The sequence below is a fragment of the Carlito syrichta genome, unplaced genomic scaffold (genome assembly GCF_000164805.1).
Source record: "Carlito syrichta isolate Samal-C Ts95f unplaced genomic scaffold, Tarsius_syrichta-2.0.1 Scaffold133872, whole genome shotgun sequence".
NCBI lineage: Eukaryota > Metazoa > Chordata > Mammalia > Primates > Tarsiidae > Carlito > Carlito syrichta.
In genome coordinates this window covers 2627-27819 of record NW_007077968.1, presented here as the reverse complement: position 1 = coordinate 27819, position 25193 = coordinate 2627, and the positions used below count along the sequence as shown (strand labels likewise).

Here is a 25193-nt window from a genome sequence, read left to right as displayed (position 1 = left end):
TACGTCATCTATATTTAGGTTAGATGGATTTCTGACAGCTTCCACAAAAATATAGTATTCTTTTCCTGCTTTTGGTATGGTAATTTGGTTTTTAATGCCACAAGCAAAAACCTTTGACGATCAATACTAAAAAAGCACATCATTCAAACATGCTTTCATATTCATGTTTTCAAGCAAAGGAGCCTGGACTCTGCAGAATATGCCTCGACTTTGCATATTTTGACACTAGCATTTTAAAGGAGAGGGCTGTTTGTTTGATACAATGAATTCTCTACAGCCCACAAGTACAAGTGGGATGCATGACATAAAGTAAGTAGAAGCTTAGAATATGCTTACATGTTATGTCAAAAAACAAGAAGGTAATTCAAGGAACCAATAGACAACCAGTTGAGGCAGCAGTTAATAACAATTTCTGAAGAATCAGGACCAAAATACACTAGCTACCATGTTTAAATAAAGAAACAATAATTAAGATACACAAAATGTTTACCCAAAGGCTACCTAAACTGAGTTCTGCCTGTGACCTGTGGTTTTTCCTACTAGAGATCACCTACCCCAAGGCAAAATTGCAGTCCTCCTTCCAGTCCACGATGCGGCAGATGAACAGTATATTGGCATAATCTTTAGGTCGTGCCACAAAGTCCTGGGGACAGTCCTTAAGAGGCACATACATTCTAGGCACTCGGTGGTCTGAGGGAGAAAACAAAGCATATTTCCTAAACAGTTCACTGTTCTTATCAGCCAAGAGTTTGAGGACGCCAGTTGCTGCCCGAGAATGTTTTTTCTCCAGGATGTACACCACCTGAAAACACAAAAAAATAGTCAATATTGTTTATCTGTAGAACTAGATTACAGTTGGGAGAAGTCAATAAGATATTATTTGATCAACTAGCTGGATCCAACCGTTTTTCTAGGTCAAAATAAAGTGCATCTCAGTGATGTTCTGTGACTAAAAAATCTAGGTTTAAGTTGTAGCAAGTTATCTAGTAAGTATACATAAAAGAAAAACTATGCAATACATGAATGAATTAGATGACAGTGCTTTTATAACCATGACCTACGTCTTATGAAGATATGTGAGACTCTAACAGAGAAGTATAGCTCTAGGTATTTGTTTCACGTGACATTTTTCTCACATGAACAATGCCAGTATCTCCACAAACAACACAGTAGCTGCTTTAACAAAAAGTTAATAAAAATAAATTACTGTTCTTAATATTGCCTTCAACATTGAAAGGAGAAGTATTTAACCTTCCTTCTTCCAAGATTAATCCCAATATTTCATTTTACTAAGTGAAGGTTCAGGCCACCACTCTACTAAATACACATGCTATTTCCACCCAGAGGGAAACACTCTCCAGGAACTTGAATCTTCTCCCTCATACACCCTGAGAAGGCATTCTTCCTGAAGTATTTCCTTCTTCCACTGCAGACAGTCTGCAATTTCATCCCTTCCTTGGAAGTACTTGCCAACATTCTACTAGACTCCTGGACAAAGATTCAGACTGCTGCTAAGCTCAATGCTACTCTTCTTCATGTCTCTGATACCATGTGGCATTTCAGCCTGTCTGCACAGAACCTCCAAACCAGTTGAGTACAATATATCTTTCCCCAGTCACTCCCAACTACAGGTATACCATTAGGGCAACTGTCTTCTGATCCAAGCTCAGTCCCAATGCTCTACTTTCTTCCTCCTAATTCTTCCTTCTTGGAAAACATCTTTCTATTTTGAACAAACTGCTGTGCCCTCTTTCAAGAACACTCTGGCTTCCTCCTTGCATGTGCTTGTCTGTCCTAAGGACAATCTGCCCCAGCCCCTACAGGCAGAGGATGCTCCTTCTGCTATACACAGCCCCTGAAGAAGGTGTCCATGTTTTCCCACTACTGCATGGCTATGTCCAGATCTTTACTCTTCAAGTCTCACACGTGTATCTGCACCCTCTTCTGGTTCAAGTGGTCCCCTTCCTGTTACTGTCATCTGCTGATCTCTTGGTTACTCTGTGATACCTGGCTTATAGTCTGTCTCTCCCACTTTTATCCAGGGAAATGACTCAGTGAACGCCTTGTCCTCACAATTCCCCATGTCTTCAATATCAGTGGCCTTCACCTTCATTCCATTTCAGCAGCTAATATTTATGGCCTTACCTCAGCATCATATGGAAGCTGTCCAATCCCGACACCTGTTCTCAGACTGATCCATCATGCAGCTTTCCTGTCTTCCCAGCTCTCTTGCACTCCACAAGTTTTTTCACCATATCAAGACTTCCAGCACGTTAACCCTTGCCTGTTCTCTAAGTCTGACAACTATGTCTAAGCCTTGAATCCTTCCCTCCCTCCCAAAGTCACCATGTTTCAGCACTTCAAGTCCTCTTACCTAGGTTGTCAAATGCTTTACCCTTCTGGTCCTTTCACTACTCCCACCCTAAAAATCCTCAGTCCTGGACTATTTCAGTCACTGGTATTTTCTAACCTTAAACAAGCTATAGAGTTGATTAGAAAATAAGAAATTACAAATGTACATATGGATACTATTATGCATTAACATTATACAACTTTTGCTAGAACCTCAAAATCTCTAAAGATATATTTTTACCTGTCCCCACTCTACACAATCTCTTCTTTCACCCCCACTCTCTTGATCCTCTCCTCCTCAGGCTCCAGTTATCTGAATGTCAAATCTTTTTTATTGTCCCATAATTCCCTGTGACTCTATTCAGTTTTTTTCAGTATGTGTTCTCCTTGTTCAGATTGAGTAAATTCTACTGATCTCTGTTCTCAGGTTCAATTCTATGCTGCGCTAACTCTAATACTGAGCCCATCCAGTCATTCTGTTATTGTAGTTTTCAGTTCTATAATTCCTATTTCTTTTTTGTGATTTCTATTTATCTGCTGGGATTTTCTACTTTCTCAAATGTTTCAAGGTAATTTTTAGTTGCTTGTTGAAGCATTTTTATGATAGCTGTTTTAAAATCATTGTCAGATAAGCAACAGCTTAATGTTGGTATTAGTTTATTGTCTTTTCTCACTCAAGTTGTGACTTTCCTGGATCTTGGTCTGATGGGTGGTATTCAATTGTATCCTGAACCTTTTAACTATGTTAAGAGACTGTAGGTCTCATTTAAACCTATTATTTTAGAAGGCAGTCACCCTGTTGAGAATTAGTATGCAGGTCCGAATCTACTTTTGTGGGCTATAGTTCCAATGACAATTTCATTTTCAGAGCCTTTGCAGTGCTATATTGGTGTCTTTTGTTCATAGTTTCACTGGAGCCTGCTGATCTCCATGGATATTGCTTGTGGAAGTAGAAGGAACTTCTCCAGGCCAGCCCACCTGGTCTAAGTATGAAATAGGAATCTCCAACCTGCAGGGACAAAGAGGCTTTCCACTTGGGGCTTCTGGTTGTAGCAGGATCTCCTTTACTGATGCTACCTGGCTGCCCAGTGTCTATGGGTAGGAGAGGAATCTCTGGCCCACAGGGATAAGGAGGCTTCCTGGACCACATACCCATTATAATAGGATCTCCCTTGCTAATGCTACCTTGTTGCCTGGTGTCTGAGGGGAGGTCTCATACTGTGAGGACAAAGGCCTTCCCATACTGGGCTGCTTGTTGTGGCAAGATCCCCTTTGCTGGTGTCATCAGGTTGTGCAGTGCCTCTGGGTAGGAGATACGCATCAAAGAGGCCTCCTGGCCTGGAGCACATCTGGCAGGATCCCTCTTGTTGAAGCCACTCAGAAACTTAGTGTCTCTTGGTGGGAGAGAGAAATCTCAGGCCTATGGGGGAGGGAAAGCTTTTTTCCTGACCACTTACTGTCATTAGGGCTTCCAGTCAAATCCTCTTACAGGTGCTGCCAGGATTGCCTAGTGTTGCTGGAGGGACTGCTGTTAGAGCTGCCTGAAGAAAGAATCTACCTGGGCCACCTCCTATTGCTAGGTTGGAATTCAGAAACACTGGGTCTAGGTCACCTTCTGTTGACTGGAGTTTTAATGTCCCTGCCACTATATTGTTTCTCTGGTCCTGGGACCCCTACTAGAATTCTCTTACATTGTCTCTTGTTTTATCAAGGGTTATGGTTATACTTAGTGGGAGGAGCAAGAAGAAACAAGTCTGTATCAACTTGTCTGAACTGAAAATCCTTGCTTCTTGTTTTAGTTTTTGACAACAAAGGAAGTGTATAAAGCATGTCAACATTAGTATAATATTTATAATTTATATAATGTTAGTTGTCATGGAAATGACTCTACCACAGTATAAGTTTTGCACATAAGTGCTATTTTACCTTGTAATTTTAGGTTGAATTCTTTAAGAAACATTATCAAAAAGATAGGGAAGGGGGGAAGGGGAGGGCAGTAGCAAATTATAGAACACAAGTTTCATAGATAAAGGGATGCGTCTATGCAGCTTTGACTAAAGTCATTTAGAAACATGGCACAGTATTGTCAGATGTTTTGTTTTGACAAGAGAATGCAGAAATCTAATTTTTTATGTGAACACTCCCCATCCCCTTTTTAAATGTAAGTTATGGTGTCAACATTTTTAAATACTGCACAAATCAAACAAAAAAGGTCTGTGGGTCCGATCCAGTCCCAAGGCTTTCCATTCATTATAACCCTTCCTACATAGCATACTGCCTGTTACATGGTTAGTACTTAAAATGCTGGGAGATATTCTCTTAACCAATTTGCTAGGAGAGTAAGCACAGTATATTCCCAGGTTAAGCATACTAACAGATGCCCATGGTTCATAAAGCCTCTAGCTTTTTTATCCTTTACCTTGTCACCATGAGCTATCTGCATAACTAGATTGCCTGTGCTTGATCTCACATCTGAGTATCACACTAGCATATAAAATTAAAGAACAAAATTGATTTATGCAAGATAATGAAATAGAAGTATAAAAACAATTGACTGCTTCAGAAAAACTAAAAAGACTTATTAAAAGTGTATTTTTGAAATAGGTATGGGCATGACAACAATAAAAAAAATTGGAGCAAAAAGTATATTCATTCATATGGCTTCTCCATTGTCTAAACATTCATATGGCTTCTCCATTGTCTAAATTCTCACTCTACTTTGAAAAACTAAAACTGGACATCATAAATTACTACACTATAGTATAGTTTAAATAAGAAAGATAATGCAGAACTCCAATTAACATACCCACATTAAAAAAAAAAAAGGCTTTGCTCCTTTATCCAAAGACAGATAAATGGATACATACTTACATGTCTAAAGTTATTTTTTAAATGTTTACTTTTTATGATTCCCCGTTCCCATTAAATTTTCAGATTAACTGACCAGCTACAGTCCTGACTGAATCATATGAGAGACCTTCAACAAGTAGCTCAGGTGACAGTCATTTGGACAAGTGAAGAGAATCTGTAGGCAATGACCTTTGCTGATCTTTGCAGGGATTTCTCTGGAAAAGTTCTCATGTCTTGTGACATCCAGGTGGTCTCGTCTTTTGTAACTGGTGCACCAGCATCCTCTTTTCCTACATTAAAAAGAGAGGGAAAGAGAACAGGAGAAATCAATTAGATGTGAATCAACTCACAGGGTTTTTAAATTCAGATCTCAAGTTATTTCTGAACATCAATTACCCAAAACTACTCGCATTATAGAAGAGGAACCCCAGGCCTACAGTGGTTGGGTGACTTGGCCAAGGCTAACCATGTCACATACCTGTATTAATATTCACACTGAGCACTTAGCCCCGGCAGACTACATTTTATCTACTTAACATTATCCACATGCTAAACATCATACTAGTAGCGAACATCAAACTATGTTAAACTAGATCGCCTATGTGTCAAAATGCCAAAAAACTAGATGTTAAGTACAGTCCCAGCCCAAAATGAAGAATAGAGATAGGTTAATTTATTATGCACATTGCTTAAATAAAACAAAATCAAAATAAATGTTAACTTTTAACAGTTATGGTAACAGCCACAACAAAAAAAATGGTAGAAAATAGATTATATTTATTAAATAAATAAATAACCCAACCCGGATTTTCCTGGCTTTTTTCAATGACATTATATAATGAATAAAGTACTTAAAGTCTTTTTAATGCTTACTTTCCTTTCTTAAAACACTTATAAAATGCACATTCACCCAAGAAACTGAAACCACATCTCTCCAGGAAAGAGGTAGTTAGGCTCTGTACCAGAAGTATTAAAAACACTCATGAACAAAAGCAGCAAATTACACACTTCTGAACATTTAACATTTTGTATGTTCATTACTTACATTAGATTCCCCCACAAAATATTCATATCCAGCTATATTGGTGTTTCTGGATTCTAGGGGGTCACAACCAACTTCTGTGGGAGCCATTCCAGAGAGCTAAGATGTGTACTTATCATCATTTAGACATAACCAAGGCCAAAATAAATAAATAAATCCTTTTCAAGACTGGCTGCCTCTTAGCAAAAGCTCAGCTTAAAGCCAAATTGTACCATTCTGGGCGTACTCTGGAAACACTGACATGATCTGACCTACTGGGGCATAAGAATGATCAACTGTTTGCTTTTCTATGCTGAAAACTACCTACTGATGTGCACACTGAAAGCAGAAACCTCACTACTTTCCAAAAAAGAAAAAGCAAACAAAAACTCCCCATTGTAGATCATACTGTCCACCTGTACAAGAGGAACATAAGCCTGAACCTATAGTTCAAAATCACCAGATGCTTTCAGAACAACTTTTTAAAAATAATTTTAAGGAGGAAAAAAACACACACACACACAAGTTGTTTGTCTGTTTGTTCCATAACGTACCTTGCTAATGTACTCTGCAGAACAATGTAATTCAGAAAAAAACAGAAGGTTGGAATTACTATGAATAAGTACATTCTACTTGGATATCTGACAGCTAAGTTTTTGGTCTCAAAAGTTAGCAATCAAGACAACAAAGTGAAAAAGACTGGTTTTTCCCAAGGCAGCCTAAATCCTGCGCAAGCAGCTTTCTGTGATGGTCACTGTTGGCTCCACCTTGTAATGAGTGTTACTTCAGATTCCATCCCAACAACAGCAAGTCTTATGTTCCAACTGTTAAACCACATTACAGTCAAAGAGAAAGGGCAACTCATAAAAGTGGGCCCAATCATGATTTTTAGATAGCACACCTGATATGATCTTTTCAGGTCCTGTATTCATAAGGATATCCTGGCAGAAATGAGGCTTTCTTCAAACAAAGTTAAATTCTATAAATTAAACTGAAGTTTATAGCCTTGTAGGTGAGAGTCACAGACATTGTCAATGAATATAAAGAAACGTAATACCAGGTTGGAAAAGTGAATCATCTTAATATGTTTTCAACAACCATGTCTTACCACACTGAATAGCAAAGTTGTCAATTTGATGAGAATCTACTACATTGCTTAATCACAAGATCATTTATGTATTTATTGAGCTCTAGGCATTGAGGATTCAGTGGGATTACAAATATATATATATAATTCCAGTCCTTATGATATATAAAATTGTAATCTGTGTTAAATGCTAAGAAGGAAAGAACAATCCCAAAAAGAAAAGGGAAAGAACATGTGATTTAGATTGGAGGGCAGGGAAAGTCCCTGTGAAGAAGTGACATTTAACTGAGACATGAAGATGGTATATAGGAGTAAAGTGGAGAATAAGAGACCCTGGGCAGGGAATGGCACGTGGAAAGGGGTGGAGGCTGGAAGTTCTCTGCACAATCAAGGACCAGAAGAAAACCACAAGGTTGGAGGATAGTGAGCAAGAATGGGCATGGCAAGAGATGAGAATGAGAAATAGATGGGAGTCAAGTCAGGTGGGCCTTGCAGTATATAAGAATCCAGTCTGAAGCCTAAACACAATGTCAAGCTACTAGGGATTCTGTGCAAAAGTGTGACATTCCCCCGACAAAATGAGAGTAGGCTAAGAGTGGGTGCAGGGAGATCAGTTAAGAGTTATTGCAGTAGTCCAGGCATAAAAGTTTAGAATTGTAATGAAGGCAATAAAGATGGGATTAAGATATATTTTGGAGTTTAACTGATAGATTTGGTAGCAATTAGATATGAGAGTTTAAGGATTGTTAGGCATGAGAACTGAAAGATTATTTCCAGCTTTCTGACACCTACAGCTAGCTTGATAGAGGCATCATTTATGGCACAGGAAAGACTAGATACAGAGGTGAAAATCAAGACTTCTATTTCAAAGGTGGTTCTATTTGAGAGGTCGGCCACCTGTGAGACCTTCAAGTGATGATACTGAGTAAGTAATTTAAAACAAAGGTCTGAAACTCAGGAGACAGACCTGAGCTGTGGTTTTAAATACAATTTATAGACTGAGAACGTACTATTTATACTTTCCAGCCAAAACTGGAGAGAGGAGATTCAAACTCAACTGCTAAATCCAAGAAGCTCTTTCACTGCTCCACACTGCTATGTGCACAAGTGGGGAGTACTGCGCTATATAACTGTTAAGGAAGTAAGAAAATTCAGTGACTTGGAGCCTGAAGGGTATACAGATGTTTTGAAGAGAAATAAGGGAGTTGAAGGGTATTCCAGGCAAAGGCCAGAACTTGGGAAAGGCCCAGAGCTGTGACACGACCTGATATAGTAAAAGTCCAGTAAAAGATTTATTGTAGATACTTACAGGTTGAGGACACAGTGCTGGGTAAAGAGGGACTGGGATAGAGGGAGAAACCAAGCTGGTGGAGAGGTAGGATGGGCCCTGTGGAAGGGATCTAGTTACTACCCAATTATCCAGACTCTTTTTTCCTAGCAATAGGAGTCTCAATTTTTAGCTGGGCAGATCATTCAGCTGCCTCAATAAAAGACCACGTCCTGACTCAGCCTCCTCACAACTATATATGGCCTATGTGCCTAAGTTTTAGCCAACAAGACACAAGGGAAGTGACTTCCAGAAAGTGTTCTTACAAAGGGGAGGCCCAGCCTTCTCTCCTTCCTTCATCCTGCTGACTGGAATGTGGATGTGATAGCTGGACCTTGAGTACTCATCTTGGTCCTTAAGGCCACAAGACAAGAATGTTTTCTACTCTGAAGAGCAACACAACAGAACAAGTTAAAGATCACAAAGCTGCCTTCCAAGACTTCCAGAGGCCTGCTTGCCTCTGGTCTTCTATGTGAGATAAAAATAAACTTCTTTCTTGTTTAAGCCATTGTAATATTATTCTCAACAAAACATATTTTCCAATATACAGATCCAGGCGCTGAAACCGACAAGCTTGTACACTATCCCATAAAGTATCATAAAAGCCAGGGAAATATTTTTCTCGACAGTTTTGTATCATATATATTTTATAAATATATATTTTATAAATTTAATAGCACTCTGGAATGGTAGCAGAGATCTTAGAAAGTTGAGGTTAGAGTCTGGGTGAGACATAATCAGAACCTGAATTAAGATAGTGGCAATGATTACAAGATTTACAAACACTAACAAATTCAGGCATGTTCCACTTCTGAATGAAGGGCCACCGAAATTTACAGTGTCTACAGAGAACTCAATAAATACCACAATATATATTTGAAAATGAAAATATATCCCCTTTCAGAGTTCTCAAAATCAGTCAACTAGAAAAACATCTTATGGACCCCTCTCTGCAGTGAGCTGTAGAAATGACAACACAAGTCCTCACAAAGGTAAGGTGTCATACACTGTGAATAATCATTTGCTATGCCACAAGCTTGTCAGGCATAATGAGTGCTGATCATCATTCTAGGACCCCATATCCAGCTCCTGTCAAGCTTGGGAGGGGCAGTCTTCAGGGGGTACCAATGAGTTCCCTTCTTCACAAAATTCCCAGGCCCAAACAAGTTTCCCACTTTGAAATAAAGCTAATGAAACTGTATAATGCCAGAGAGTCTTCACAGTGTGTTCACCGACATTAGTTCTTTTGATTCACAACTCTGTGCTGTGGGTAAAGTGTTATTCCAGTTTCATTAAGAAAACAGGGGTAATAAAGAGACAGAGCCATTCGATGACACCATGCAGGGTTGCTGGTGCTGGATGCGATGACCTGCGCTCCACACTAGCCAAAAGTGGAGCATTATGGGAAGAGCCATGAAAATCTATCTCAAGATATTATTTAAATGGCCATGGGTCTTCCTGAAATGCTGGAGTCAATCCTGTTAAGGTCCTGAATATGTAGGGAGTGTCAGGCTCTGTCTCCTTAGGGAGCTTCTGTGTTAGAAGTGAGACACTACCAAAAAGACATGCATTTTTATCATCACACTATTCACAACAGCAAAAACATGAAACCAATCCTGATGCCCATTGATCTGGATAAAGAAAACATGGTTCATACACATGATGGGGTATTATGCAGCCATAAAGAAGAACAAAGTCATGGACTTCACAGCAACTTGGATGGAGTTGGAGACCATTATACTAAGTGAACTATCACAGAAACAAAGAATGAATACCACAAGCTTTCATTCATAAGTGTGCCCTGAACACTAGGCACATTAGCACAAGGGTGGGATCAGCAGTTGCTGGGCACTGATAGGAGAGGGAGGGATGGAGGGAGGAGAATGGGAGACACATGACAAAACAAAGGGTGCCTGGTCACTACCAGGGGGAGTCAGGGTCAGTTAGAAGCCCAAACTTCACTTGCATGCAGCCTACTTATGTAGATAATCCTCACTTGTACACTACAACTGTATAACAAATAAAATAAATAAATACATAAAAAATTTTACAAGTGAGACAAAGATGCAAACAAATATTTAAAGCACATGGTATTGGTAACTGCTGGCAAGCAGTGTGCCCAAGGGCAGAGAAGGAAAAGAAGGGAGCCAGGCAGAGTTTGACAGAGCAATTAACCTCTGAAATGAGAATAGGAAGGCTGAGTAGGAATTGGTTAGGTAGATGGGCCCAGGGAGCATTCCAGAAAGGGAGAAGAGTGTGCACAAAAGTACACAATCAAGAGTATACTGAGTCAGAGGAAGTCTTTGTGTGTCTAATAGGCTATAGGGACAAGATCATGGAGGGTCTTATATGACATTCTGAAGAGTATGCACTGCCTATTTTAGAGATGGAAAGCCATTGAAAATTCTGAGATTAACAAGATAATCTTTTCTTCTCCAAAAGCTTTTAACATTTTATCTTTGTCTTTGGTTTTCTGTAGTTTCCTGATGTATCTAAATTTGGATTGTTGTTAAAAAAAAATTCTATTTGCAGTCATTGGTCTGCTTAAATCAGTGATTTGGTACCTCATTTGTTATGGAAAATCTCCACCATTATCTTCATTTTTCACCTTTGCCCATTTTCTGTCTCATCTCTATCTAGGACTGTAATGCAAATTATTTAAACCTTCTCACTCTTTTCTCTATGCCTCTTGCCCTCTATTCTGCACTTTTTATTTGTCTCTCTATGCAACAGCCTAGATAATTTTTTCTTACTGTCTTCCAGTTCATTAGTTCTCTTTTCAGCTTTAACTAATTTTCTGTTAAATCTATTCAATGAGTTTTTTCCCTCCAATATGTAATTAAATATATACTTTTCCTATTCACTGAGTTTTAATTTCATTACTTCAATGTTTACTTTTAGATTTTTAAAATTTCTTTTCCAATTGCATCACAATTCATAGTTTCCTATTTCTATAGTTATCTTCAAACCTATATTTTATTTCTTTAAACAGAAGAAACAAATTTTTTAGACTGTATTATTCCAATATCTGATGACATTTTTGAAGGGCTGCTTCTGTTGTTTGTGACTTCATATGGTTCTTGCTTTGAAGGATGATTTCCTTGGGTGCCTGGTTATATTTATATGCTAGTCACTAAATAATATGAGGCCTGGGTTGAAGAAACCTTCCTGTTCAAAAACTTTCCACTTGATTTCCAGCTACCCAGAGGCACTACCAGTCCTTAAATCAATTGAAGTCTTGCGATTCCTTGGTTGCCCTAGTAAGCTTGAACCTGGGCTGTAATTCCATGTGAGAGCTGCTATGTTTCATGTCTACCCTGATGGTGCAACTCCTTGGAGTCCCAGTTTCTTATAAGGAGCCTGGACCTTATTTCTGTCCTCCACAACTACTGGTCAAATCTACAACGTCTTCTGGGCTCTCAATTCCAGTTTTAACCTGGTAATGCCTGTCAGCTCTTTGATCCTTTAAGAAGATTTTTAAATCCAAATATTCTTAGTTGTGCCAGTGGGAAGATGCATCTGAATAATAGCCCACAATTACTATTAACAGAAGGTCCCCAGGATTTGTATTTTAGAAATATTTTTCAGGTGGCAGTAGAGAACACAGATGGAGAGCAGTGACAGAATCAGAATAAGGAAGGAGAGCAATGGTGATTTTCACAAAAAACACAAGCAGGGAGAGGATCAGAAAGCCATTATGATAGTGCTCAATGTTTCACTAAGGCATTATCATATAAGGTGCTATTTTATTAAGGCACAAGTGTTGTAGAGAAGAGGTAGGTATTCACATTGGTCTCAGTAACCCTGTGAAGGAAGTATTACTATTCTGAGTTTTAGAGAAAAGCAACCAGTAATTCAAAGAAGGAAAGTAACTTATCCAAGGGTTCATCCAATGAGATGGTTAATAGAGGGTACATGAGAACCCAGTCTGACTCCAGTTCCAAAGTCTTCCTACGATGGTATGATGGGATCTGGAAGAAAGGTGGGTGCAGGTGGTGGGTTCCAGTGAGGGTGAAAGGATTGTGGAAAATTTTATAGTTCAGTTATAGATATACACTGAAGGATTTAAAATTTTAGAAGCTGCAAAATGATAAAAAAAACTCTCTTTATAAAATTTTGCTGCTTCCATCCATAGAGATGATAGCATGAGCTTTGAAATCACAAGACCCCAAGTGAAACCTAGGTCCTGTAACCTTCAGCTAAGTAGCTTTGAACAAATTAATATCCCTCTCTCAATTTCCTCTTTTGCAAATCAGAAATAGTTTACATGAATTAAGTTTACATGTAGTGCCCTGGCACAAAATATAATAACAAAAATGATTAGATACTATTTATGTAGTGGTGGTGGATGTCTCTTTCAGTGAGTTTTTAGTGAATCCAACCCTATTACCCTTGACACAACTGACTGGGCAAAACTGGCATACAGGACAATGGCAACATTATAAAAGAGGTCATATTTCCTCATCTGTAAAATGTAACCTACCCTAAGGAGTTAATGAGAGGATTAAGTGGAATTAATGTATGTAAAAGTGCTATAGTGAGTCAAACACAGTAAGCACTCAATAACTGCTATATATGTAAATTTCAGGTACTTTTCTGTATGCCTGATGCATGCTGTGCACAATAAAGAAGAACAAGAAGAGATGGTATGGAGAGCTGTAGAAGAATGGAGGCAGGAGACTGACATGACTAAGCATTAAGCATCAAGAAACTTAGACAGGTTTCTGTATGGGGAAAAGATTTTTAAAAGACTGGACACAAGAGACCAGTTAATATGTTACTGCAATAACTCAGACTAGTGGCACAGGGAATGTAAGGTCCTGGATAGTGAGGCATTTAGAAGGCAAAACTGACAAGATTATATCAATGCTAGTGGGAAACTAGAGGTGGGGAGATACAGAAGGTAGAGTAGGGCATGCCAAAGACTGCCTAATTTCTTACAACAGAGATTCTCAAGGCATGGTTCCAGATCAGCAGCATCAGCATCACCTGTGAGCACTTAGAAATGCAAATTCAAAGGCCCCACCCATGACCTAGTGACTTCTCGAACCTCTGGAGGTAAGGGCCAGCATTCTGTATTTTAACAAGCCTTCAAGGTAATTTTAATGCACAGTAAAGTGTGAAGGCACTGCTGGAGACTGATGAGCAATGAGCTACCACAGGAAGAGCATCTTCTGGCAATCAGGGGGCGGTAATAAGATCAGTCGGTATTTAGTCTGAGGTGTCCATTAACACTTAAAAGAGAGGTCTGGGCTGGAAATAGAAATGAGGGCATTGTCCATGTACAAACAGCAAATAAATGAATGTGCAGGTTCTCTTGGAGACTGTTCACAATTAGAAGGAAAGAGAACTTCGGACAGAATAGGGAGGAATACCAACATTTAAGAAAAGAAAAGTAGAAAAGAAAACTGAGGTGTGGTCCTAGATAGGAGAAAAGTCAAGTTGATGTGGGGTCAGAGAAAGTGGAAAGAAAGCATTTCAAGAGGGAAAGCATGGTCAACAATGTGGCCTTAGTGTCAAGGTCAGACCACAGTGAGGCTAATTTGAATGAAGGAAACAAAGTGAAGTCAATATTGTGCCTGGGAAATTGAGTGAGAGGTACACTGTGGGAATGAGGGTGTGGAATAGGCTCAGGAAGTCTGACTGTGAAGGATTAGAACAATACTGGGTGGTAGCTGCAGGGGGACATAGAAATCATGACATGGTTTTTTATATTTTATTTTTTTAAGATAAGGAAGGACAAAGTTAATTGCTCATGGGAAGAAACGAGTAAAGAAGGCACAGTTGAAGTGAATACAACTAGGAAAGGGAGGGAGGCTTGGGCAGGAAGGGATGGGATCCAAAACTCAGGCAGAGGGATAGAGAGACGCCAGCTTCACTATATCTAAATAAACGGAGAAGGGAATGAGATTAGACACAAGTCATTTCTAAGTCCGGTGGCCGAAAACTGCAGGGACTCACAAGGGTCAGTTTTTGTTTCCTCTAAAACATTGAAGGCAAACACATCTGTTGAAAGTGCTAGGGAAGAAACCCACTACATGATCAGAGCTCAGTGTTCCACAACCCAAGGGGAGGCTCAAATGCAAATGACATCCCAGAACAGTGGCCTTGTACAGGTCAGACACTGTGCTCAATGCATTCAAGATAATTATCAGCAGCTTGTCATTAAGTCCAGTTCACACACACCTGGCACTGTGTTAGGTGATTTACATACACTATCACATTTAATAGTCTCCAACAGTCCAGTGAGGTAGGCAGGGATTACTATGCCAATTTTAGAGATACGGGAACTGAAGATCAACTAACATGCTTGCCCAGGGTTACCAGCTAGGAAGTGGCTGGGGCAGGATTCAAACCTGAGTCTCACGAATATCAACACCTTTCTCTTCCTATGATGCCACACTACCTTCAGGATTCAAATAGCAATGATGAAAGTGAGACTGGAAAAGAAAACATACTTGAGAAGTATGCCTGAGTAACAGATACTGGGAGCATCAATCAACTCTATTTTGAAAACATTTCAAGTGTAGGGTGACACTGGGATGTAAGCATGATCAAATTCTCTGCCCAAGCTAGGGATAAGGTTCTACCTACTGGGGTAGAAGTCAGGAATATCAATTAGATGATAACATCACCTGACAGTAGATAGATTTGGCAGAGACTGGGGAAAGAAGGTCTTAATGTATTAAAAGCAATAAGATGAATACATGAGTAAAAAGGAAGCTAATACCCAAGCAGTTCGAGGAGAAAAACATCCCTTCGCTACCCAATTTTCCTGCATTGTTCTCATTTAGATTGGTAAGAGATCAAGAAAGGAGGTACTCATTCTGGCAGGATTTTGTCACCCTCCTCTTGAGGCTGACCATGCAGATACCTTCAGATTCCTGAGTTACAGCCTGAAGCCTGAATAGTGTAGCTTTTGGGCCCACAGCCGAGTCCCACACAGGGTCCTCTCAGATAGGAATTTGCACTGATTATCCTTTCCAGCTGTTAACTGTATTAATGACATCTTCAACATTCTCCTGCCTTTCCCTAGGCACTCTCTGCTCCAAATCTTTTTCTCACCCAAGAGAAACCACTTCAAAATTTCTCTCCACTAAAGCCTTAATTGGCTTTTAGCCTCATGGCTCCCCAAAGACCCAAAATGTAGGTATATACACTTCTGTGCTTCCATCTCTAGCTGGCTTTAACTTACTAATTCTGCATTTTTCTCAACAGATGAATGATTCCTCCAAGTTTAAGCTGACTTCCATCTGAGTTTTTCTTAAAGGAATCAAGCCTCACATTATACTGTGATGTGATCATGTCAATACCAGAAACATGGTGTTTGCTAAAATCAGACTGATGTTTCTCTACCTGCCTTCTAAGGACTACCTATCTATGAAAACTACAAAAAAAGAAAACAGTGGCAAGTTATCTTAGAGGGTTAAGTATAGACTGGGCTCAAAGCATGGGAAGCCAGACTAGATGAGTAATGCCATGTGTTGACTACAAGCCCACATATATCAAATACATATTATATCTCTCTTATGTTCCAAGCCTCTTTAAACACATTCAATATTTCACCCTATTGTACATCTCCAACAGATACAGTGAGATCCAATCCTCTGCTTGGGCAAAAGGGAAATAATTAAAATGCTACTTCCCCAAAAGCCAGTCCTCTTTTTTCAGTTCATTTGCTATGACCTGAAAATAGGAGGACCACAAAGTAAACATTACAAGAAAGAGAACCCAGATAGTTTAAAGAAGAATAAATTAATTTTTACTGACAGTATCATTTCTGAGATCCACAAAACCCCCTAGGAAACAGAATAATGCACCACTCAAATATAGCTAATCTTTGAAGCATTCTTTATAGAGAATTTCTTCTCTTCAATAAGGTAACAAGATCCAGCTCTAAGTGCAAATCAAGCTAATGTGGATCACTCCAGCCAAGTTATATAGACACAAACGAGTCATTACTTCTGATGCCAAACTGGCAAATCTGAAGGTTTTATAAGGGATGCTATACAGCTGCTGTGGAGAAAAAGGACTTAGAAATTAAACAGGATAGTGGCTGGTTTGGTCCTTCTTTAGCTTCAAAGAAAGGAAGGGAGGAAAGTCTCTTTGCAGAACAGTTGCTAAATGCAAGACTCTTTTCTGAGGGCCTGCAAGTGGACTAAAGATGAGCAAAAACAGTTACAGGAGGAAAATAAAATATTCAACCATAAAAGTACCAGTCATTAATTATAAATGGGAAAAATATGTTGTCATAAAGAGTCACAAAAGTGAAAGATCGCACATTTTGTTGGAAGAAGTAAGTAAATGCTTGTAAGGGAAACGACTGTGGCAAGCAGACTCTAAGGTAGCCCCAAATATTCCTACACTCCCAGGCTTCATGCCCTATATAATCCCTTCCACTTCAGTGAGGGCAGGACCTGTGACTTATCCTATCCAGAAGCACACAGCAAAGATAATGGGATTCACTTCCATGATTTGATTACATAAGACTTAACTTCCATATTGATACCTGACCCTCTTTCTAGATGAATCTGTTGAAGCAAGCTGCCATATAGAGAAGCTCATGTAGCAAGTGGCTGAGGGTAGCAAAAAGCTGAGGTTCTCAGTCCAAAGGCCCATGAAGAACTGAATCTGGCCAATAACCACAGAAGCTCAGAAGCAGATCTTTCCCCAGTCGAACCATCAGATAACTGACACCTTGACTGAAACCATGTGAGGAACCCTGAAGCAAAGGACCCATGGGAGCCATGTCCAGATTTCTGACCCACAGAAACCGTGAAATAATAAATGTATTGTTTGAAGCCACTACGTTTGTGGCTACTTGTTACACAGTGATAGATAACTAATACACATCTAGAATGACAGTTGACATTTGAAGAATGAGAAGCATTTTCACAGAAGGTGGGGAATTAGTTATCATTCATGTCAGAAAAGAGGAAGCAAAGACACACAAGGGCAGAAGAGGGAAGGGAGTGCTTAGAAACAATATGAAACCTGGTTTGGCTGGCCCAAAGGACTGAGTTGGCAGGTGCAAGAGGCAAAGGCTGGAGAGGCAGGCAAGAAGTAACTGGTGGACAAGGGCAGCCAGAAAATCATTAAAGCTCATCGCTGACACCATGTGGTCTGAGAACTTCTGATGAAAGACTCATTTGAAATTTATTCTTCAAGAGGCAACAGGCTTTAAAAAATGTTTTGAAAAATATCCATAATGAAATGTTATGCTTTATCCTTTTTAAGGTGCTTTCCCTTCCCTTACACCTCATTTGATTTATATAAGAACCTGTGAAGTAATAAAGACAGGGCATTTATTATGAAGATTTCCTACAAATAAGGAAAATGAAGCACTAAGAGGTAAGAATGACTACTAAAAGCTCTTGCTCAGTACTTTTTTTTTTCCTACTAAGAGTGTTGCCACATTTTATTGGATCCCTCTCCTGTGGTGGAAAAGTGAACAGAGCTAGCCAGACAGGTTTGGATCCTGGCCCCACTGAACCAAGATGGGCCCATGGAGCACATTCATACCTGGAAGCAAAGGTGCAATGAAGCTTTGGTGAAATGCAGAGTCAAGGGTGTAGTAGTCAAAAGTGCAGAAGTAGGTACTAAAGGGATTCTGAAATAGGAGGGCTACAATATGTGCCAGAGTCAGGCAAGCCTATCAAGTTCACATGTATTGCTTCTTCTGGCTTAAGCAAATGAGTCAGAGCTAAGGGGACTGGCCACATGAAGGTCAGCTAACTGAGGAGCAGAGATGAGGGACTTGACTGTGTAGCTGAGCTTTCATTCGGGGGACTAGAGAAACAGTGTGCAGGGTAAAAGCCTGGCTCTGCTCAGATGGATAGGCGTAACACATTTCTTTCTTAATGTTTTAGGTTTTTTAAAATTTCAGCATTATCTGAAAACTAAGGATAGTTTTCAACTATAAAATGTTAAATAAGATCTGCCCTTAGTGATGGGCCTTCTATAGCCAGAGTAGGGCAGCTGTCAGTTTCCCTTCTCTATCCAGAGCCACACGACTCTGGATAGAGTTTTTATCCAATTCAGTTGGCTGGAATCTTCAACAGCTTTTTGATCATCTCAGCAGGTTATAATTATCACTACTCTAAAGATCTCCCCTGGCATGTTGCTGCATGACTTGAAAAACCTAGCCGATAATTCTCTAAAGAGAATGGCAATTATTTAGAGTGACCCAGAGGGATGAATCTGTAGGCACATATAATTCTGCATAGTGACAACAAAAGAGTCTCTTGGCAAAGGAAAAAAATTACCTAGAAAGGGGGCTAAACACCAAGTTACCAAAAAGTTTTTATTACTCAGCTGAATAAACCTGGCACATGCTGAACAGGGGAATGAAAAAGGAAGAGCTACTTGACTGAGCCTTCCCTTCCTGGAGTCCGAAGACCTGAAATCAAACTTCACAGACAAACAGCTTTAGAATCTCAGAGAGGGAAAAGCAGGGATGAAGACATGAGCTGTCCCCATGTAGAGCTTATCCTTAGGTTCCTGGGCATACTGTATGTTCAATAAGCACCAAATTGAACTTTTCTCTTTCAATACATTCTTACAATATAATGATTAAAAGCAAAGAGAGGAGGGTCTGCCCTGAATAGAACCCAATTTTAAACAACTATGAGAATTAAGGGTTTTTTTTTAATGAAAATAATCTTTATTCACCTGACACCCACTAAGGGAAAAAGAAGAATTCCTTTGTTTTTTCAAGTGCTCATCCTCTCCTTCTTACTTCCTGCTATAGTTTGAATATTTGTTCCCTCCAAAACCCATGTTGAAATTTGGTCCCCAATGTGGTCATTTTGAGAGGAAGGGTTTTTAAAAGAGCTGCCCTCATGAATGGGTTAATCCATTCATGGATTAACAAATTATTATGGGTGTAGGGCTGGAGGCTTTATAAGAAGAGAAAGAGACACTTGAGCGAGCACACTCAACCCCCTCCGCATGTGTTGCCCTCTGCTGCCCTGTGCTGCCTGCTGAGTCTCCACCAGCAAGAAGGCCCTCACTAGACGCGGCCCCTCAACCATGGACTTCTCAGACTTCATAACTATAAGAAATAAAATATTTTTCTTTATAAATTATCCAGTTTCAGTCATTCGGCTATAAGCAACTGAAAATGCACATTTCCATACACTTTTCTTCTAGATCTTGTATAGGCTCTCAAAATCTTTATCAAAGTTACTTCTCAATTACCCATCCCTACTCCTGACTCCTGAGTTTTCCATATCTACCAGCTTGTGCTCTGGTTTTACAGGACAATTTAATCACAGTCTTTTCCATAGCTTCAAAAATAATGTTAAAATCTGTAACTCTGATCACTCCTCCTACAGATCTTAATTCTATTTCCAATTGCCTTCTGGATGACATGACCTGAACATCACTTGCAAAACTCAAGTCAGCATATCATCACAATCTTGATTCATAGTCCTCATTCTTAGTCTTTTTTTTTTTTCCATTTAAGAACATCAGCACCCATGCAGTTGCTAAGCTAGAAATCTGTTAACCTCATTCTGGAATCCTTCTCTACCTAAGTCCTATGTCTGATCTGCCATGGAACTCTGTCAATTCCAGTTCTGAAATGCTTCGCTAATCTACTACTTCCTCCACATTCCAGCTGCTGTTGCTCTTAGTCAGGTTTTCCAGGATCTCTAGTCTTAATGGTCCTCTGCCATACCCCAGTTTCTCCCCACTTTCTAACAACCAGTCTCCTTTCTGCAACAACCTTGGATGACTATCTACTACCCAGAGTTCTTAGTGGCCACAAGTAACTCTGCAAAACCTCTCTATAACCTCTTTTCTTTCTAGTCTCCACTCCAGACTCCCTACCATGGATCCTACCTACGATTCACCTCTATGACCTAGTTCATAAAAAGAATATTCCTTATCATCTTTCACTTGGCAAACCTTACTCATCTTTCAAGGCCCAGGGAACACATTGTCTTCTTTTTTCTCTCTCTCTTTCTCCTATAGCTTCTTTTATCCTGTCCCCCTTCCTCTCTGAATAATGCCTCCTTCCCTTTCCCTGCAAATCTGTTCCTCATCTCTATATTTCACTGTCTGTAGTTACTAGAGCCTGTGTTCCCTAATAACTTTGTTTCCAGCCCTGATTCCATGTGACATTTCAGCTCCAGAGCCCTCAAGCTATGGAGAAAAATATCTAATAGGTCACTGGCCAGTCAATGTGTTGATTCTCCTTGAGTCAGGAGTCTACTCATGGTCCAGCCAAGGCCCTAGGGATGGGGCAGACTGACTGTATTTGCCATTTTAGTGGGGCGATTCCCACTGAAGGGGTCAGAGCAGGCAAGATCTGGAACACATGTCTGTTACTGTTTCTCCTCTTCAGGACTGAGTGCACTTCAAGGACCAGAATCTAGATTCTACTTTGTACTCACTTTTCTTTCCCTAGAAAGTAACGTAAAGTCTGGTGTGTGCATAAACCCACTTGGGCCCCTATTCTTACAGGTGTAAAATATTGTAATCCCCACTTACAAACAAAAACCTTAGGATGAGAGAAGTGTTTTGTCCAAGTTCATGTGGCAAACATGTAGCGGAGCAGAACTGGAGCCCAGTTCACATTACCCTTTTACCACATGGCCCCCTCCCTCAGTTACAAGATGTGTTCTGACAATGCCCATCAGAGACCCAAAAGCTTATATAAAACATAAAGCCTATCCCATACCTTTGTATCTGCTCCCTTACTCATGGTAGAAATGACAGAAAATCCAACTCAAACTGGTTTACATATCAAAGGTAACTCATTAGCTCATGTCATTGGAAGTTCAGGACTCACATTGATCCAGGACTCACTAATGTCTACAGAGCCCATATTTTTTTCTGGTTCTTCACTCTTCTATCCACAATACTTAGCAAGCCATAGAAGAGCTGCCAATAGCAATAAGTGATAAATATTGCCATTTTCATATCTATCAGGAAACTATACCACAGAATTCCAAGCAGGATACACCTTCATTGTACTGCTTAGGTCACATGCCTATAGGAAGACATAATGGTCTAAAGCTACAATATCCAATAAAGTAGACACTAACCACATATACCTGTTTACAATTAAAAATTAAGTTTTTCGGTCACACCAACCCTATCTTGAATGCTCAAGAGCCACATGTGGCTAGTGGCTACAGTACTAGGCAGTATAGATTAAAAGATTTCCGTTGCTGCAGAAAGTTTTATTGGCATAAGGAAACCAAGTAAACCAAGCAACTTGTATAAAGCAGTCAAGACCCTGCTCAACAGCTACAGTCAACTTTGCTCAAAGTACAAGGAATATGGGGAAGAAGCAGATGCCCAGATGATAATCCATGTACGTATCCAAAAGGGAAGAGGAGAAACAGACAACAGATGTGCAATGAATAATGCCCAAATCAATCTAACTGAAATAAATTAAATGGATGTGGCATCATTTGATCTATTTTTGATCTTTAAAAAATATGATCTATTGTATAAACTGTCTGCTGTTTAGGTACAGGCATTTTGTTTTATGAGTTAACTGCCTGTGGGACCCTAGACAAGTCAAGTAACTTCTGAGCCTCAGTTTCCTCATCTGTAAAACAAAAAGGATGAACTAGATCAGCTGTTTCTAACATTTAAGCATAGCCATTTTTATAGTAGATTTTTAAAAATTAAATTTTACCTAGGATCTCTCACTTTGAAATATTTTTAGTAATAAGAGCATCTATGATTAATTTCTTATCTTTTTTTTTTTTTTTTTTAATCAAAATCTCTCTTTGTCACCCAGGCTGGAGCAGCATGGTCATGGCTCTCTGCAGCCTCAACCTCTCGAGCTCAGGCAATCCTTCTGCCTCAGTCTCCTGAGTAACTGGGACTACATGTGTGTACCACCACATCTGCTAAATTTTTTTATTTTTTGTAGCAATAAGGTCTCATATGTTGTCAAGCTGGTCTCAAACACCAGACCTCAAGTGATCCTCCTGCCTTGGCCTCCCAAAGTGCTGGGATTATCAGTGTGTTACTGTACTCAGCCCAATGTAAAAAATGTGTAACTGTTAATTATATAATTTGCTTCAAAAAGTAGTGTAAGTAGACCTTGAGGTCATATTTAAAGCAAATTTGCTATTTTCATTCAGTGTTACAAAATAGTGTTTATAAATCATGTAAAATGTCCCACTAAGAGTCACTGGGATCGAGTATCACATGTCAATAAGAGTACACGACCTTGTACTCTTGATCCATGTCTACCAGCTTGTGCTCTGGTTTTACAGGACAATTTAATCACAGTCTTTTCCATAGCTTCAAAAATAACGTTAAAATCTATAACTCTCACCACTCCTCCTATGGGTCTTAATTCTATTTCCAATTGCCTTCTGGATGTCATGACCTGTATGTCACCTGCAAAACTCAAATCAATGTATCATCACAACCTGGATTCATAGTTCTCATCCAGAGTTTTACGATTCCTGACAGCAATGTAATATAATTGTAAACATATATGGTCCATGTATCCATACTTTGTCACTAGCATAGATTGGCTTGACCCAAAAAGCACCTGAGAAGGGGATTGGTAGATGGACTGGAAAGAAAAACCCTAAGGATGACTGGAATCTAGTGAACATGGGAAAGGAAATAAGAAAATGATACCATTATTCAGAGAAGTTGTTCTTCCCTTTTCATTACCAGTAAACCTAAGAAAAGTGGGTTATAAAATAATCCAGGGAGCCAAGTATAAAGCTAAAACGCAGAACATTGCAGAGCAAGCAAGAGTCATGAGTGCAACCTTGAGAAGTGTGCTAGAGGAGCCAGGGGGATGATGACTCCAGAGACCTTCATTCACCTCTAACTGAGGAGAAGGGCAGGCACACACATTGCCTAACATGCTAGAGGCCTAGGAATGCCTGTTTCCAGATAACAGAATGAATAATGTTTGTGAGAGATTATTTGTTTTTATTTAAGCTTCTATTCCAATAACTTGAATTTATATTGCCATAACATCTTGCCAGCTATAAAGGGTGCAGTGGGACACAGTATATTCTAGAAAATAAATATCTGTAATGTTAGAAAAATGTTCTGACCAAGCCCCATAGGCCTGTTGATGAATCAAAGAGAAACTAGGCAAGGAGATAGGAATGACTTCAGGATGAAAAAAAAAAAAAAAGGAAGAGGAAGAAGTGAAAAAGCCTGAAAAAGAGCTAGGTAAGTGCCAGTTATATTTCAATAAAGAACAAATGTAATTATTATTATTTCAGTATTTCCTATAATTCATCATGATTTTCAGTTTTTGATAACCCACTCTAATAACTACATGTGTATAACTGACAACTCGTTAAAAAGTCTCACATTTTGGGACTTCCAGCAAGATGGCGACAGGGCAACCTGGTCTATGAAACCCTCTGCAAAGGAGAACGCAGAAGGTCTCTGGCTCTCTCCCCAGGGGCTGCAGACCCCAACGTTGGCAGCCTGCTCTCCACAGAGCTCGGCCAATGCCACCGCTGGGGCATCACAGCAGTCTGGACAGCCACTGCAGCTGGAGACACAGCAGCCGCCGGCGCGCCGTGGTCTCCATGGTGGCCATAGCGCATTGCGCCACCCGTGCCTGAGGCAATCCACGACTTCAGTCCTTGAAGCCCCTGCAGGCAAGATCTGCTGGGATCTCTGCCACCTCTGCTGCCACCTTAACGTCCTGCCGGCTGTGGGTCTCCTCCCGTATGCTCTGAGGCAAGCTCCCATCTCTGCCTCTGCCTGACTCCTGTCTAGCCCCACTCCCTCTGGGGCAAGCACCACCTGCTGGCGATTCAAGGTAACAACACTGAAACGGGAGAAACAAACTTGAAAAACAGACACAGGCCAGATTTGAGCGGTGAACGGAGGGTGATCTGAACTGTCCTTCACAGCAGGCCAGGGGCAACTGACCCTAACTGCGAACTAATTTACCAGCTTGAAAACACAGCTAGAAACCAGAGCTGAAAGGACATTAGACTTAAACGAAAAGCCTCAGAGGGTGCTCGATTGGTTCTGTTACTTTAATGAATTAATTCTATTCCTACTGTTTTGTTCCTTTTTTTATTCTTTTCCTCTTCCTTTTCTTCTCTTTTCTCCTCTCTGTAAACCATATCTTTGTATAGAGGAACAGCACACCAATAAGGTGGTTGGTTAGCTTGTATAGTTAGCATCATTGTATGTTTTATTTTTTTTGTATGGGAGTTGGTTAGTCTGTAGCCGTGGTCTATTGTTTTTATCTATTTCAGTTTAGGTCTCTCTCTCCATTTCTTGGTACACTTGTCTGTTTCCCCCTTTATGCCTCTCTCTCTCCACCCCCCTCTTCCCCCCACTCTCTGCTCCATTCTCTTCCCTCTGCTAACCCCATTTTATTTTGGGGGAAAACCTACAGCCCCACTGCACAGACAGATTCCAAGGCAGTGGGAAGTGGGTTTCAGATTATCCATACACCTGTCGGCGAATACCAGAACCTGCAGATAGATTTTGAATCACATCTCCCCTTAAGTAAATCTCAAAACTGCAAAAGGACCACCCCCAACCTACAGTGCTACTCCAGAATTGAACAAAGTAAGAGGGCATAC

General features: G+C 40.0%; 1 protein-coding gene across 1 annotated transcript in view; it reads right to left on the bottom strand.

The window, feature by feature from the left end:
* Nucleotides 1–24342, bottom strand: part of LOC103250780 (DIS3-like exonuclease 2) — a gene marked incomplete at its 3' end in the record, with an annotated part of 54283 nt that extends 29941 nt beyond the window's left edge. Inside the window, exons 1-4 of the mRNA XM_021708194.1 lie at nt 23953–24342; nt 6552–6639; nt 5392–5492; nt 555–802 (exon numbers count right to left, since the gene is read on the bottom strand). Coding sequence (XP_021563869.1) covers nt 555–802; nt 5392–5492; nt 6552–6639; nt 23953–24342 — 827 coding nt within the window. The remainder of the gene's footprint in view (nt 1–554; nt 803–5391; nt 5493–6551; nt 6640–23952) is intronic.
* Between the last annotated feature and the right edge of the window lie 851 nt (nt 24343–25193).